Below are 18,053 nucleotides of genomic sequence, written 5' to 3' on the forward strand. Positions count from 1 at the left end.
TAGTTAGCTCCACGCTAGGCCTATTTATATTTTTAAAAAGCCTTCACCACCATACCACTTTATCATCACCATATCACCATACCATTACCATATTACTGTATCAACCCCACACCAACCTCATGTGACCACATCACCTTATCATCACCAGACCACATGTTATCACTATATCACCGTTCACGGAGCCCCTCCTGCTCACACCCTCCGCTGCCAGTATACCCACAACTCCAAGGTCCCTCTGACTTAAAGTCCAAAAACACAACAGTATTTTTATTACATCTAAGCCCTTGAAAATTTTATAGTTGTGCTGACTAAAATATTATCCAGCATAACCTAGCTTCGGGATGTATGACCCCAGTGCTGTGCTAAATTTGTACTGCACACCTCCAGTACTTTACAGAAAGAAATCTGCTGACCCCTTCAATAGAATGCTCTAGAATGAAATGGTTGAATACAGAGAGGCATTATTTTATCAATAGGCATGATATCCAAACTGGAATTCAATTAGACAATAGCAGGCCTACTTGAAGCTTCTGCTGCACACTGAGCGTCTTCAGGAGCAGAGGTCTTTGTACCAACGCTGTTGCAAGTCCACAGGGACTTGGGCTCAGTTAGAAGAGCAGCAGGTGGCTGCTTTTTTGATCCATTTAAAGGGTTAGATAATGAAACCATGAATGGATTATACTTACAACCAGGCTGTCCTTCCCCTTCATCTTTGGATTCTGAAGCTAGTTATTAATGCTATTTCCTAACTCGGAGGTGGTGAAAGGTATTAGTTTGATTTTACCCTGTTGGCAGCTGGCTGAATCACTCTAGAAGGCAGTGGATGGCACCGGAAGTAATGAAACTTACCTGCCGTGTCAGCTCACCTGCATATGATGCTACATGAACAAAATATGACAAACTGCCTCCGACTGCAGAGATAACGGGAATAATTAGGTAAAAGCTATTTAAGAGTCATGGTTGGAAGCACCTCAGAATGGATTCTCTTTTCTGGTTCGGCCTGCACGGTGATGAATATGACCAGGGCCTATTTAATTCTGCAAATCCCATTAACTACTCAGAGCTTCTCGCTCCATCTCTATTTAAGTGAAGTAATGAAGTAAACGCAGCTACACTGACCACGCAGAAACCTCAAGGTGGATCTCAAGGCTCGCTCTAAGTAGTTTAAGGTCTTAAGAGGATGAGACACTTTATCTTGGCATCACTTTTTCTTTCACTGATGCAGTTGTTTTATTCATGGATTTATTTGAGTTATGTCTATTAATCATCAGAAGGGAAGAGGGGAGGTATAGTATGGTGTGTTGTTCTTTTCATTATATTTCTAAAGCTTCTTATAATGCCTGGTGGATAATGAGGGCTAAAGAAATACTTTTAGAATAAGTAAATCCTTGAATGACTAAATTAACAAATGAGCAAGGAACCCATTCCTGTGTTTCACCAGTTCAAGACATCCAGCAGCCAGTGTTGTTATCCTCTCTGAAACAGAACGGATGTATTTACTGACAAAATGCTGACAAGTATTCATGATTTAGCAGCCCTTAGGGTCTTTTTCATTTGAGAGCCAACACAGGAAGGGAGAGGACTGAGAGAAGGAAGAAAAGGGCAGAGAGAGACAGAAGGCCAGAGAGGCCTACGACTTGCGGAAAGGAAAGGAGTAGATGAAAAAATGGTATTTTATATTAGACAGTGATTAAATAAAACTAGCTATGTATGAAAAAAATACAAAGACGGAAAAAAGAAAGTAGAATGTCAGACAACTGGGATTTTCTTTTTTAAGGGAAAGAAGCTGAGCTCTGAGCTTATTTTAATATGCTTAATTAGTCAACTATTTATAATACAAATGCTGAATGCCACGAATGGAATACCAAATTTCATTCTCCATAACAACGATTTGTTCTCTGCTCTATATGCATAATGAATACAGAATCCAGATTTCCCCTTAAGAACAGGATACTTTCCTGACTTGGAATTAAAACACGAGTCTGTCCATCTGGTTCCTCCACAATCGGCGTCTTTCCTAAGGGAAGTCAGAGTTGAGTCACCATGGCCGCTCATTCTGCCAGTAAAGGACTGGGCGGGCCTGGACAAAGCACATTATCTTTTCGAATCTGTGTCTCTGGTTATAGGAATATGTTCTGATGTCCACAGAAGGGCTACACTGAAAATTAACCTGTGCAAAGCATAATGAATTATCATGTGAATATTCATGTCAAGATTCTAACTTAATGACACCATGAAGTGCTTGGGTGTTATGTCCTTAGTCTTGAGTCCGCTACAAGTGAAAGGCTATGTCCTGAACGGGATGAGGGAGACTCTCATGAAGTGTGATTGGTGACAGGACTTCATCCATGTACAACCACGATCACTTAACGCTCAAGTAAAATTTCACACGCAAAAGTCCAAAAATGCTCTCATGACACCAAAAATTCATTTAGTGGTACCCAGAAATATTCTCTGCAAAGTGAGAGGAATGGTAGGTGAAGAGAGTCATAACACCCATGTGTACGTGTGAAAATGGAACTAGAAAAGTTGAGGGGACAGGTGGACAGTTAGGACAGACAGGAAAAAGAAGAGAATAAAAGAAGGGCTGCCACGGCTCAAGCTCATGAACGGACATGTTCAATCAAAACAAAATTGTGCAGCCATTTACAGATCATTAAGAGAATAATTAATAAAGATCACTGAGTCAATGATTTGAAACTGCCAAAGAATTTGGCCTTTGGAGAGTATTGTGCCCTAAGTTGTACTGTAAGATAAGACAGTGAAACATGAACTGTTACCCTAAAGATATTTACATAAAATTAATCACTGAAATCCTATAGAGCCAATTCATCAAGTAGTTCTGCAAGGCAAAGATCTAATTTAAAAATAATGATGATGTGGAGTAGGGCATGAAGTTTCTTCAAAAAAAAAAATCCATGCAAAATTAATTAGACCCTAGAAGCTATCTTTTGAAATGGGCAAAAATACCCATCATGTGCTGTGAATGCTGTTATTTCTGCTCAGAGCAGCGACTGCAAGTGACAATGGCTGACACACATAAAATCCCTCACAAAGGCCCCTCATGGCAGCCTCACTCCTCCTGATGAACAACGGCGCATGGAAAAATCACCAGTTTCCAAATTGTTCATTTGGTGGGACCAGGAGGGAAATCATTCCAAAGCACTGACAGAGGAAAGAAGAGTTGAGATGTTTTTCCACCTCCTGCTCCCTCCCAAGTGACCCTGAAATAGAGACAGGTTATGAAACCAACATTTGCTGACTGACTCATCAACACAGAAGCTCAAACCGGAGCCCAGAAAAGCAGCTACACTGCTAAACAGGTCAGTACAGTAAATGCATACACACGTGTGCACATGCGCACGCGCGCGCGCGCACACACACACACACACACACACACACCAATCATGCTCATAGCATGGCTTTCAGCATGAATATAAGCGTTAGACCTCGATCACGGTAGCTCAACACAAAATCAACTGCCAACATCCCATAATCTACTGGCTCTACAGGAACCTTGGCAGGATTTACTGTAGACAAGAGCTGGGCCTCTGCCCAACGGACTCTTGAAGCAGAGCTCAGCCTAGCTGGCCCCTCAGACAGACTTACAGCTCTCGATTTCCAGCGTGCAGTTTTGTTCGTCCAGTGGGTACCGTCTCAGGTCCATCATACAGGCAGCCGTGGTTGTGATTCTAGAAAACAAATGGCATATGTGTGGTGAGCGGATCCACGCCTGGAGTTGAATTGATTTTTCTTTTATAGCAATCCAACGAGTTATTTTTCATGGGTCCTGACGTGTTATGAAGCAATTTAACACATCAGACCAACCTAGAAGGTTTCAGGAAGGGTCACGGGGTATATTACATGATGGCGCATTACATTTCATGTTTATCTCGCTTCCCATTGTATCATGCAGTGCCTTGTGGTGTTTCTGGACATGCACATGATGTCTCTGATCCTCTTCACCCCCTCGAATGGCAGTAGGAGTTAAAGCTAAGTCTGCAGAGAACAAAGCTGCTCTGCCGGAGCCTGATTCAGCGCAGGCTCCAACGAGGACAGAAGTGAGGGCTGCCCGAGCACTTTCCTTCACAAGTCTCGTGCAGATTCGTGAAATAAGGAGAAGAGGCTAAGTCAGTGTTTCTCAGTGTGGTCTATTAACCCCCGGTGCCCAATCACACAGACTGTTGGCTACACACACAGTTCTGGGGCTTCCTCTGGGTCCTGGTGGAGAGTAGGGTGGCTCGAGGGCTCGCAGAATGCCTAAGAATCATGACAAAGAGTTTCTCTTCCCTTGACATTTGTTTCCTGCTTCCTTTCTCAAGCCTTTAATATCTGATCTTGTCGTAAATATTAGCTTGATCCTTTATATGCTCATTTTTTCTTAACAGTGTTTTAACAGACCCTCATTTTAGATTGTTTACTAAGAAGTTCGATATATTCTCTAGTGTTACTGCAAAATGTCCTTCCTTCCTTCCTTCCTTTCTTTCCTTCTTTCTTCCTTCTTTCTCTCTCCCTTTTTTCCTTTTTACTTCCCCTCTCTCTTTCTTGTGCTTTCTTTCTTTCCTTCCTTTCTTTTTTCTCTTTTCTTTTCCTTCTTTTTGTTCCAATGGTGGGGACTGAACTCAGGGCCTTGAGTTCTTACTTTAATTTTGCACTCAAGGCTAGCACTCTACCATTTAAGCCATACCTCCACTTCTAGCTTTTTACAAGTTAATTGGAGATAAGAGTCTCATGGACCTTTTGCTCAGGCTGCATTCAATCTGTGATCCTCAAATCTCAGCCTTCTGAGTAGTTAAGATTAGAGGCATGAACCACCAGTGACTAGATGTATTATCTTACTTAATCTAATTATCAATTTCATTTTCCAGATTGGAACACTGAGGTATAGAAAGATAGAATGGTCTTTGCCAAGAGACAGCTTAGGTGGTAGAGCTGAGCTTTGATTTTATTTATCTGGTTTCATACAAGCAGGTAGATGACCTTGACAAAGTAAATTTAGCTTCTCTGGAAGATTGGTTGATTTCTTATACCCTGGACAAGCTTTGAAATTCTATAATTCTATGAAAATACATTCCATGTTCTGTGACCTTGTATAGATTGTAATTTGTTTTACCCACACATCCAAATACTGTATTTCACAGCTGTTCATTCTGTTTTAGTCAATTATGTAGATTAGCCCAACGCAGACAAGCAACTACAAGCCTCTTCCCAAGGCAGTCTACTTAATATTCTCCCAACTGAAGGTCTCTCTGTATTACTTTCTCATTTTTCCCATTCTATCTTCTTAATAAACCTCCACATAGTTCTCTTACTTAAATTAAACTCCCCAATATTCCTGCATGATTGTTGTAAAACAACAACAACAAACTCTTTTAAAGCCTTCAAATAGAATCACATGCACTACTATGCTCAATTTCGTAACCACCAAAAAAAGTAAGATTGCTAGCAATCATGTGCCCATTGGATAAATCATGCATTTCGGATTAGAGCTATTTGTACTCTCCCGCAGCTGTTTGGCCTTCTGTGACTCTTGGATTTTGTGGAATCTTATGTTCTGCAAAGATACTGTGACCACTGGAGGGCTATGGAGGTTTTTCTTTTTTCCATCAATGCAGATAACGTGATGAAAGACATTTCCCTAAATAGCTAGCCTGTGGAATCCAACCAGAGTCTCTCACAAGATCTCATTTTGTGAACCTGTCAATCCTCTTTAATAAAAACATTAATAGATACAGACATAGTGGTCTTAATCGCTCCTATTGTTCTGTGGTCAGTCTCTTCCAAACCCATCTTTTCTCCATTGTCTTCCTGGTAGTGTCATCTACACAGGCTACACCTGTCTCAGGAATGGAATTATCTTCTCTCTCTTCCTTCCGTACTACGTGTTCAGGGAACATAGCCATTCCTGCTTTTAAAATTCATCACCTAACAGCTGAAGTCTGATTTCACCATGAAATCTCTTCAAATCAGAATCTCTCTGCAAACTACAAAGACATACAGGAAGAGCTGTGACTGTATTTTTTTTTGCACAGTTTATATCAATGTCTCAATATACTGGATCCCTTTAAAAGCCCACTCATGAAAACAACATATTCGAGACACCCCTGCAGGATGAGTTCAGTAGTTTGATCACAGTTCTTTTGGTTTTTCAAGATTATTAAAAACATGGCTCACAGAGGTCACTTCACAGCTACCCTGTGACAAACTAAATTACAACCTCAGCTGGGTCTCTTTTGGCTGCTTCTAAATCCCTTCCAAGTATTGTTTTAAAATAGAAACGAGAGCGCATGCTGGATCCCTTCCTTTGCCCTCCAGTCCTGTCCTCGGGCACCATGCCCCCTGCCCTGAACAACAGACCACGTACACTTCCCAATCCGGTTCTTGGGCTTCGGGGTGGAGCTGGCCAGTGGGGAGGAGGGCCTCTCTCAATGGAAGACTGGGAGTCTAGGAGCGCAGGGCAACATGCTGGTGACAAGCCAGAAGGATGGAGGCCAGGAGAGAGGGAAGGAGGGAGGGAAGGAGTGAGGGAGAGAAGGAGGGAAAGATGGAAGGAGAAAGAGAAAAAGAGAGATGGATGGAGGGAGGGAAGGAGGAAGACAGGGAGGGAGGGAAGGAGGAAGAGAGGGACGGAAGGGGGCTGCTTATCTTCCTAAGTGTCCCCTCTGTTACAATTTTTTCAAAGCCCAATGCAAAACTATACCCAAAGGTGTTAAGCAGCCTAAGAAGAATGAAGACTATGAGAAAGTTTTCTTGGTTACACATTTAAAACCTAGTAAAAAGCTAGTCAGATAGCATGACTTTAAGCGAGTAGACAGTTAAATGGCTCAAGGCGTTGACTGCAGGAGTAGTGAACTGTTACTTCTTCTCTAGCCTACAGGTCACTATTTCTATAATGAGTGCATTTCACTTGTTTTCTGTGATAAATATTCTGCCATTTCTCCTGCCTGCTGTAGTCTGTGCTGGCACTACTTGCTGCTGGTAGTCGACCCTGTTTGCTGTTGCGTTTGTTCTCTGCAGGAGAGCACTTTAGTGACGCGTGGAATCAGTGGGTTGGAAATGTTGGCCTGGCCTTCTGTGTCTGAGGCAGGCTCGGTGGCACACTGCAGGCGTGACCAAAATGTCAGAGGAAACATCAGCACCTATTGCAGGGTCTCAAGTCAGAAAAGACGATCAGGCAACATGTACGCAGCTATGCGCATTCCTTCCCAAAGATCTCTGGGATTACTGTCCTCATGAATTCCATCGGTGACTTGGAACTTGCTCTTCTGCAAGGAACTTTGGTTGGCCCATCTTTAGAAGACTGTGAAGATGGCCTTGTAAGCATTTCTCCTGACTCTCCATTACCAGAGGGGGGAAAAAGCCTTCTATTTTTAATAGCAGTTTCAGTTTCTTTAACAGTAAATTATTTATTCGTGTGCTTTGGTCTGGAGACTCTTTTTCATATTAATTTAGAGTTTTTGATACATTTTTTCTCACTAAAGCTATCTAACATTTATTAATGTTTGTTTCCTGACCTGAGATAAAGCTTTCACTATATTTCTCTTTTATTGGCTCCACATATACATTTAATTCTGAAACTCTCAAGAATGGATGTCAACATATTGTGTTAAGGACACAGCCTACGTTTTACATGGGAAAAATGTGTTACTATCTTTGTCCTGATAACTTATTATTTTTTCCTAACATTATAAATAATGAAGATGTAGGTAAACTGTGATCCTCAAAACGTCCAGTAAGAACTGGCTCAAACATTATCAAGGGTCACTGAGATACTCTCGGTAAGAGTTTTCCACAGGGCAGACCACTAGCTCTTTGAGTAATTTTAAAAGGGAATATCATTTAAAAGGAAATGGTGAAGGAAGAGAAGAGAGAAGAACATACAAGGCTGTGTTATTGTGTGAGGGTGAGCAGGGATGCGGGCGGGGGGGGGGGGGGAATGTGTGCTCACCCAATGTCAATCTGTCAGGCCCACAGGCTCAGAAGGACAGAAATAAGCCTTGGAATGACGCAGCCTTGGGCTCAGGGCTTGACTTTGCCTCTTGCCATGTGACCTTGTACCAATATATATAAAGAGCAGTTGCTATTATAAAAATGGTTCTGGAGCCCTGGGTAGTTATTGATTTGGAATTCTGTAACTGTATGGCTGTGAGAGTCTCACTACAAAGTGATGAGAACGGCTCTCTTAGGACCAACGGGGAACGGGTCTGCAGAAGTTCTCAGCGCCTGAGGTAGGAGTGGGTGTTCTGGTGGGAGGGGCGGGGCCAGTGGGTGGGAGAAACGAAAACTGGACCGGGCAGAGTCCCTTACGACTGCAGACTGATTGAAACCGTTAACCAAACAAAACTAGAAGTCAGGTTAAACAAAAAAAAATCCACTCGGCCATCAAGGTCCTTCCCAAACACTGCAATACAAGTTGTACCAAAAAAAAACACTAGGCACAAAGAAAAATACTCTCTTTTTGCCCAGATGATCTTCAGTTAGGAAGAAGCTTAGCTGATTAACTAAAGCAGAATAAAAGAAATCAGTGCTCATTACAGCGTTCCCCAAGAACAAGTAAAAGGCTCATAAAAACAGAGTGAAAATATGTTGGAAGTGGTACCCACTTCACCATAAAAGTCATTAAGACATTAGAGAACATGATCAGAAAGACGAGGATGGAGAACACTGCACTGTATCTCTAGAAGAAAAGAGGAAAAAGATGAATAGATGGTATCAGGGAGCATTTTCGTATCGGCAGTTCCACTCTGTGCAGGGTGGGGGTTGGAAAATGCGAGGAAGGACAGCTGCCTTGTAAATATTTCTCCCGATTCTCCATCCCGCTTTCTGGCGCTTGGCGTGCTTCTTCTGTCTCTTGGTCTTAAAAACGACAATTTTTTTTAAAGGGGGCAAAATGCGCTCACAGTTCAGTCAGGCGCTACTGGGTATGAACCTGAGACAACACATTGCTTTATGGTGAGCTCTGCTGCTTCTCTTGGACCAGCAGGGGAGGGACCGGCAGGCGTATCAACAGCCTCTGTCTGTACGATGGCTTGGAAGGGGGACCATCAGCTGTTGGCATTTTCTGTTGTGGACCTCACAGGAAGCCTTGGTCACCAATTCTAAGATGAAGGGGACAGAGGATTCAGTTTGAATAGAAGGATGACTTGACTGATGGCGGCAAAAGGGTAAAAATAACCCACGAGCTCTCCAGGGAAGATGGCGGGTTTCTGTTTCTGGACATAGTATATGAAGAACAGGCTGGGCTGGCAAGGTGACTGGGGGTGGGGTCCTGGGGACACAAAGATGGCCTCAGAGACAGTCTGAACTTTCTAGTTCACTCACACCGATTCTACCTTTAAGATCCAACAGTGCTCCAATTCCTTTCTGCTCCATACACCTTCACTAATTTGACTTGTACTGGATCTGAGCTAATAAAGGAGACAAGAATTTCAGAAGATACTAAATGTAATACGCAGTAGAAATAGCAAAGCATTTAAATACCTGCTTAATGAAGACAAAGGCTGGGGAGAGATAGGTTTCTGTCAGGCAATTATTAATAGAAGGGATTAGGCACATTCTCAGAGTCCTCGATTCAGCCTTTCATGGCGGAGATAATTTCCATACTCGAGTGTCCCATTTGGTAAGACATTCAGGGTGGCAACACTACAATGTTGGTCATGAATAACTGTTTCTGGAGCAATTATTAAAGATGCGCTGGGCCACAACTGACTGTACATTTGTTTTCTCAATGGCCTATTTGTCTTCCTAAAGCCTCCACCTCAGTCTGTGAGACTGGCTTTACCTAGGAGGAAAACAGATGGACTAATAATTACTAAATACTTGTCAACCCGAGAGAAACACAGGGCAATGAAAGACCCGTAATTTTTAAGTGTTTTTTTTTTATTTTATTGACATATTTCAGGTTTATAATAGGATGTGATAGATGTCTTAGATGACATTAATCACCTCTAATCGACTTTGCATTTTATGCATGTGTATGTTACAAGAGTGGCTAAAATCTACTTATTCACCCCCAAAACTTAGTCACCAAAGATCAGTAGTATAATTTTATCGCTAGCTATCATAGAATACATTAAATCTCCTGACTTCTTCTTCCCAGCTGTTTGCCTCCATCTTTATTTCTTCCCCTTTGTAATCCAGGTTTCTTCTCTATGATTAGGGAGTTTAAACAGGTCTAAGTGTCAAGTTGGGTAATGCATACCTTCAAAAGATAAATTTGCAAGTTTATTGCAACTTGGTGGTTGAGCCAAGTATTGAGCTCCTGGAGTGTCATGTGGCTCAAAGTCAATGCATGGGCTGTCAACCTTATCAGCCCCTCCGTGGCTGTCAATAACGATAATTCATGGTCTCACAGAAAGATGAAATAAGGGGAGGAACCGAGTGTGGTTACAACTACAGAAGTGTGGTGTGCAGTTCTCTCCTCATCTTTACCCTTTCCACCTCCATCTTCCTCGTGTGGAAAAACAATGCAGTACTTAAGAGTGAAAGTATGCAAAACATGTATTATAGTGCCTGGCCCCAAATAACTACTCGGCAAAGGCGCATTAAAATCAGTAACTGAGCGCGTACACGAAGGAGTGGGAAATGTGTTAAGTAAGTGAAAAGATCTGAAGCAGACATGCATGTTTTGGGTCCGTTTGGAGAGTGTGTTTCCAATGATAAATTATAACATGTAGCCCTTTCTATACCAGCTTATCAAGACACCAGTTCTGCTAGCCAGTGACCGTGTGGACAGCTTACTGGACACCACGTGTGCACCCTCTATGGGGACCTGGGAGTCCCGGGGAGATCCTCTTGCCAGCCCAGAGAACTGGAGCTATGTCTGCATGCCCAGGAGCGAGCAATCTGCCTGCACCACCTACAGAGCCTCGGTGTCCTGAGGGCCCTGGAGCTCCCTGGTAGCACCTATTTGGGGCCTACTACCTGGTCGGACTGAAGAAGGCCCAGCATGGACATTCACAGGGCCTGCCCTGCCACTGTACTCCCTGCTCACTCCCCGCTCCAGCCCTCTGCCACGGTCCTCCATCTGTTTGTCCAGATGGTGTTCTCCAGAAGAGTCAAAAAGTCTAGTGTCCCTAAATCTCTTTGGATTAATTTGGCTCTTTTTTTTTAAACCACTGAGCAGTGGGCAGAACAAATAGAAATCCAAAGCCACATTCTGAAGCATGGGAAGGGTATCCTCCCGATGAACACCTGATGGGAGGTAGAACACCTGATGGGAGGTAGACCCTGCACAGACAGCCCTCACCCCGCCTTCTTCTGAGCACAGGCAGTCTACAACAGCTGGCACCACCTGGAACACAGAACCCACCCCCATCCCCTTCCAACTGCGGTCAACCACCGCAGCACTCCGCTTTCGTGCTTGTCTGGGTGCATTGTGTACTCAGCCCGATCTAAGAAATCTCACAAGGATAAAATCATTTCGCTTGTAAGAGGGCTGTCACTGAATGGTAGCAAGTTGTCTTTCAGAAATTTTAAATACTACCAGACGAAACTCAACAATGTATCCCATTTATGATGGGAGTGGGGGAGAGACAGAGGCCTGAGTAGCTAAGTAAAAAAAAAAAAATCATACAACAGGGAAACTGGTCCATAATTCTAGCCTTTTCCACATCCAGGAGAACAGATATTTTTTCAATAAAATAAACATTGACAGTGGAAAGAATTCAGGGTCCTGAACCTAAGGTAGTTTCTTCAGTGATTCCAGAACTTAAAGTTGTAGAATCAGAATGTCTATTAATTCATAGCAGAAGCCGAGTTCCACCTGTCTTCTCTTCTGGCTTAATACAGGTGCATTTTCCCACCAGGGTTGATGTCCCCCCCCCCCCCGCCCCCAGTTCTGTCGCAGGCCCCTCCCCTGTGTCCTGCCACCCATATAGAGGGTGGCATGGAATAAGGACCAGACCAGTGACTTGTCTGCTCCCAACATCTGGAGAAATGACTGATGAGCCACTCTGGAACTTGAATTAACTTTTCACGAATCACAGTGAAGAGGCAATGGAAAATACATTCCTTCATACACTGTGTTAGCTAAGGAAGACATGAGGGATGCAGTGTTTCTCATTATCACATTATGAGCCTGTTTTACACTGGTATCATATCTAATATCCCAGAGGAAAAGTAAAACCATGAGCCCAGACAATTGGGTTCAAATACTTAAGACTCAGGAGAAATACTCTTCTGGGAAAATGTGTTTTTCTCTTCACTCCCTTCCCTGCCTCCTACAAAGATTAGAGAATAACACACACACACACACACACACACACACACACACACACACACACACACACACACGAGAGTATAGGCAGAATAGTCTAAGCCACGATGGGGGTGGATCCTAGGTTAAGCAAGAATTTCTCTGTTCTGCAATCAATGGACACTTTGCCCATTTTAACCACATAATATTCACCTGTCGTAAATAAGAGCAAACGTTCCCGGAATGTAACCATAGTGAAATGGTTGCATTATGGTTTTCTGAGATACGTGTCTGAAAATACCTACCGTCCATTTGAAAGTGTTTTCTCACTTACTCAGTCCATGGGAGGAGACGATGTGTGTCACCTGAAACCCGCCTTCTTGTGACTCTCCCCCTTGACATCTCTATCTTTAAAAACACTACAATGATCTCAAATGGTGGGCTAGCTGGGAGAGTGCTATACCGATACAAATTTCTGCAGAATCGATTGCTATTTACGTTTAAGACACAACTTGCTAAGCTGATTTCAAGAGAAAAACTGACCCTGTTTTTGTCTGTAAAATGCTCCCATAACATCTGTTGGAACTGACGTTGTCTTTCAAACAAGCCTACCACGAAGGTAGTTTTCACCAATAAAGAGAATTGCCTCATACTATCTGTTATAGAGGACAGTGACATTAGTTTTACTCCATTAAGACAGTCTTTGATAACTGTGTTCTAAATGATATCCATTTGGTTTTATGGTCCTCGTTTTCCTTTTAATTTACCTCAGTGCTCAAAGCTACCATTGGTCGCCATTTTGCATGCATTGTCCGCACTGAGAGATGTACAGTGATAGATCAATTTGAAGTGTGAGACCAGCCCTGTGGAGACCGTGGGTACCATCCAACACGTAAACAAGGTTGGGCAGGCAGACAGATGTGACAGGAAGTTCTATGTAAAAATGAAACACATCTACTCATTCATTCATTCATTCATATATTCATTCAACAACTGCTTTTTTTAATTAACCTCTGTGGAACAGCCACTGTTCAAAATGTTGAGAAACAAACTGTGGGAACGAAATAGAGATCCTTGAACTCACAGACTTGAAATCTTATCCAAAAGTGAAGGAAATGCACCATGTAGTTCTGAAGAATAGAAAGCTCTTCACAGGTAGGGAAGAGAGGCTGCATTTCTTCTTCATTTTCCTGGGAGCCGCTAAGTCTGCTCCAGCTGCAGGAGCCCTGTGTCTCTGTTGCTTCGTCCTCAGATCTCTGCCTACCTGGTTTTCAAAAATACTGTCTACAGACCCATGCCACTTCCTAATGTGGGCTCTGCCTCTCTTTTCTGTAACTCTTGATCAGACCTTTTTTTTTTTTTGGCACTGAATTCACCACTATTGGTGATTCTTGCATTCATCATCCAATATCCTTCTCACTGAATTGTGTACACTTCTCTCAGTTAGTACCAGTTTCTAGAGGCTTCTTGACTCTTGTACTTCCTACCCCCCACTTACAGCAATGAGAGATGGTTACTTAGGAGCTCATTAAAGTGATTGAGGAATAAATACATTAATTATGCAATGATTCATTCAACTACAAGGTGTCCTTTTCCTTAAACATACCTGGGCACAGTTAATTTTTTCCAGCTTCCTTTTAGAATAGCAGATACAGTTCTAATATTTAGATAGGCAAAATGAATATTCACATACAGCTTCAGGTCTTGGGGAAGTCTTAAATATGCTCTTTCACCTCCACCATCTGTACACTAGATTCTTTACCTGAATTACAACCTATCGAGGTACAAAGAACTCGGGTTCTGGACTCAAAGAGATTTGGGAAATCTGTTTCTAGCTTTGATGTGTATACCTGTGTTACATGGTAAGTTAAACGGTATTACTATTTTCAATGAACAGCCATTGGTTCTAAAAAGACAGAGAGTTAGTAAAAAAAACCAGCCCAAATGCTTTGGATTCTAAAGTTTGGCTCTTCATCTACCCTATTTCTCTTGATCTCTCCATTATATATCTCATTTCCCTACCAACTCTAAGTTTCTGAGTCCCAAGGACTTGCTGTCTCATTCACCTTCCTGTATCTTCAATGCTGACATGGAGGGAGTACGTAATGATTTCTCACACCGTTTTCTCTTGTGGCAAAGGATATTCTATTTGATAAGGGATGAACAGCATAGCAGGTCAAGATGAAACTTATACTTACAGGTCTTTACCAACTACTTCTTAGGTGCTAAGTACTCTCCTATAATGCTTTACAAGTATTTGTCCACTTAATTTCCCCAACAATCCTGCAACTGAAGTGCTAGAAGGCCCTGATCAGGACAGGGAGCTCAGAAGATGGGGCACAGCCAGGCTGTGACTGGGAGAGGACTTGAGACAAGGCGCTGGGACCGCAAGCCCTACTTCTCGACTCCACAGAACTGTGAGTGCGGTGCCTCTGTGTTCCCCGGCCTCTGTGCAGGTACGGGCGGCTCTTGCGATGCCCGGAGAGCCCTGCTCTTTATTCTCATCTTTTCTGTTGTTTTTGCCTTTGTTGCCAGCCTATCACAGCTGCCGAAATATAAAGTCCTCATTATTTTCTACATAATGGCTAGTGAGAACAATCCAACGTGGAATTAGTATCTTCCTCTAAGGATTTATATAGCCATTTAGCATTTTGGAGCTTTTTATTCTGTCCATAAGAATACAGATAATGAGCTACTTCTGAGGAGTAAAATAGCCTGAGCGTTTCATAATGTGGGGAATGTAATTTGAGTTATTAACGTATTACATTGGTTTGGTTTCCAAAACAAAGAGTTAGGGAGAGGCTAGAAATCAGCCCCCATCATCCATTAGGAAAATGACAACAGCTAACACGTTTACCCAAAATCTTCTAACCAAAAACTGTGGAGGTGGTTGACATAGGTTTTTCTTTTCCAGGAGAAATAAAGCCATAAGAAACAACCTGTTCCAGAAAATACAGATTTTCTTCAGTGCGCTATGGCATCTCGCTCAATGATCTGGCAGGCACAGGGCCCTTTCTAGTTGCCTGAAAGTCAGAGATGTAGAAATGCTTGGGATGCCTTGTTTTCCCTTCCAGGATCCTAACTGATTCTCAAGCTAGGATTGAGAAACTGAGAGGGAGAAAGATGTTTGTACATCCTTCAACTAAAACTACAGGCCATTTGGATAAATGTGTGCTAAGTTTCACATGAATTAGGGGAAATCTTCACTTTTAATATAAGACAAATGGAAACTAGACACTGGTGGCTTGTGCTGGAATCTTAGCTACTCGGGAAGTTGAGATCTGAGGATCAGGGTTCAAACTTATCTCAGGTAGGAAAATCTGTAAGACTCTTATCTCCAATTATCTAGCAGAAAGCCAGAAGTGGTGGTGTGTCTCAAGGGGTAGAGGGCTAGCCTTGAGCATAGAAGCTCAGGGACAGTGCTCTGAGTCCCAGCCCCAGGATGGGCGTAGAAGAGGGGAATAAAAGATGTCAATATATAGACACTCATACATCTATCTATGTATCTATCTATATCTATGAATCTCTCTCTCTCTATCTCTCTGTCTATCTATCTATCTTTGCACACACTTTAAATGCACACACTTTCAACATCCACTGGAAGATACTTGGCTTAAAATAAAAGTAAAAAACAAACCACAACGCAGTGAATTAAGCAATGACCTGCCCTCTCTCCCTCTGTATCTGCGGCACTCTGGTGGCCAAGGTGGCTCTCTCCTGATGGAAGCCGGAGTGCGCGGGCTCTGAGGGAACGTGCGTGGCATTACTGCTGCGTGCTCCCGCCTCCCCCGCTGGCCCGAGGGGCCCACAGCTCGTGGGGACGGAGCCGCTTCTCCTTGCCTCTTCCGTGGTCCTGCCAGCCTGCTCCTCCGGCCTGCTCCACGTCCCCGGTCTCTCTGGGAGCATGGCTCCTCCCGGGCTGGAAATCCACCCCCTCGCCCGTTTCCTACAGCAGCCCCCCTTTCCATCTTTGCTCTCAGTGCCCACTTTCCACCTTGAAAACAGCCACCGCGGACACGGGCCAGCGAGGGCCCTCACCGAGCTGCTGACAGCTGCAATTTGATGAGCCAACAATATTTAGGAAAAGCAAAGGGAACAGACTTGGTTTTTCCTCCTTCCTTCCTCTCCCTCCTCCCTCCCTCCTCCCTTCCCTGCCTCCCTCTCTCTGTCTTCCTCCCTCTCTTCTTTCTCTCTCTCTCTCTCTGCTGGATCTGGGAGCTAGCCCGGAGCCTGTTCCAAGCTAGCTCTCTACCACCTGAGCCACAGCATCACTTCTGATGTTTTTGAGTCGTGTACTGGACATAAGAGTCTCACGGAGACTTTTCTGCTCGGGCTGGCTTCGAGCCATAATCCTTAGATCTCAGCCTCCTGAGTAGCTAGGATGACAGGCGTGAGCCACCGGCGCCTGGACCTCTTTGCTTTTTATTAAAAAAATAAAATAAAACCTATGGTCACAGGGAAGAGCGTGACTTCTCGGGGTCACGACATAAATCCCTGTCTGAGGGGTGGAGGTGCTGTGATGCTGACCCCACTGCTGTGGACCTGAATGTGAATTAATTGTCAATGCCGGTCACACAAGGATGACTCTAGGTCCCTGAAGAATACCACAGGCAGCAGGGCGGGGGGTCAAAAAGAGGCCCCAGAGCCACTCTGGGGGAGGGGGACTGCAGGAATCTGGGGGTTCACCCTGTGCTACGGCACTGACCTTCTCGGTGAGGGTAGCTACAACCCTCAGGAGGGAACTCGAAGGGGTCTCAAAGGACTTCTAAGTGCATTGATTTTTAATCAGAATAATATTGCCTGGAAATGGCAGGACAGAAAGACGTTTCAGAACTGAGCGGCGGCTCTGCAGAGCAAAGCCTTCTCCAGCCCTGGGCCAAGGTTTTCCCACGCAGGTGAGCAAGGGGAAGCGACGGCGAGGGAGAAGGCTCGCTCACTCCGGACAAGAGAAATAATGTCCTTAATAAAATCGCTTCTGTTCTGCCTGACAAAAGACAGCCACTCGATTATCTGTATGAAAATGAATTCAAACCAAGGAGGACACTCAAGTTACAAATTGACACGTGAATGTTTAATAGACTGTATTTCCGTGTGGCTTATCCTGTAGTAATACTTCTGAGTTGAGAAAGAAGATGGAATGAATAAAATCCGGCCTGTCTAAACTCATTCTGGGCAAACATTATCCTTTGCCATTTTCCCAGTGACACAAACAGACAGAGCGGGAGGTGGCTGGACTGCCTTCCGCTTCCTACTGAACCCTTCTTGAGGAGTATGAACTTTGAATCAGAGTGCTATGTCTGTGATCTAATGTCACAGACGGGAGGTGCACAGGCTTGCGCTCTCTTCCTCCCCATCTGCAACACAACAACACAAACAGCGACATTCAGACGGGCCAGCTACTGCTTCGAGGAAGAAGCTACCCTTTCCAGAACTGTCCTAACAAAATCAGCATTAGGACATCTGCCCAGCCATTCAGTAGGCAACAGAGACTACAATCACAAAAGAACGAGTGTAAAATTAGAATTTGGGTCACAAATAGCTTTGTCTGTGTCTCATAAAATATTGCAAGTCAATTTTAAGCAACACGCCTGCATTTTGCAACATTTTTTTTTACCATATATTGAAGTCATAAACCCTGTTTTATATTGTGTTAGGAGACACACTGATGTGCCCTATGGTAGTGGAGGAATGAATGTGAGCAAGGTTTCATGAGCGTGGAAACTAGGTTTTCATATATCCATTGTTGGAGAAATCAGATCACAAAGTAGTATGCATAATGTTAGTATCTTTTCAACAAAAACTTATATATATAACATATCAAATTATATGTATATACATGTGTATATATATATATATA

At 43.4% G+C, this 18,053-nt stretch overlaps 1 protein-coding gene across 1 annotated transcript in view; it reads right to left on the reverse strand.

Moving 5' to 3' along the window:
• Positions 1–18,053, reverse strand: part of Gabrb2 (gamma-aminobutyric acid type A receptor subunit beta2) — a 129,332-nt gene that overhangs the window by 58,687 nt on the left and 52,592 nt on the right. The window contains exon 5 of the mRNA XM_042699613.1: positions 3,610–3,692. Coding sequence (XP_042555547.1) covers positions 3,610–3,692 — 83 coding nt within the window. The remainder of the gene's footprint in view (positions 1–3,609; positions 3,693–18,053) is intronic.

This window comes from Dipodomys spectabilis, unplaced genomic scaffold, assembly GCF_019054845.1.
Source record: "Dipodomys spectabilis isolate Male_0828 unplaced genomic scaffold, ASM1905484v1 ptg000258l, whole genome shotgun sequence".
In the NCBI taxonomy this organism is placed as follows: domain Eukaryota; kingdom Metazoa; phylum Chordata; class Mammalia; order Rodentia; family Heteromyidae; genus Dipodomys; species Dipodomys spectabilis.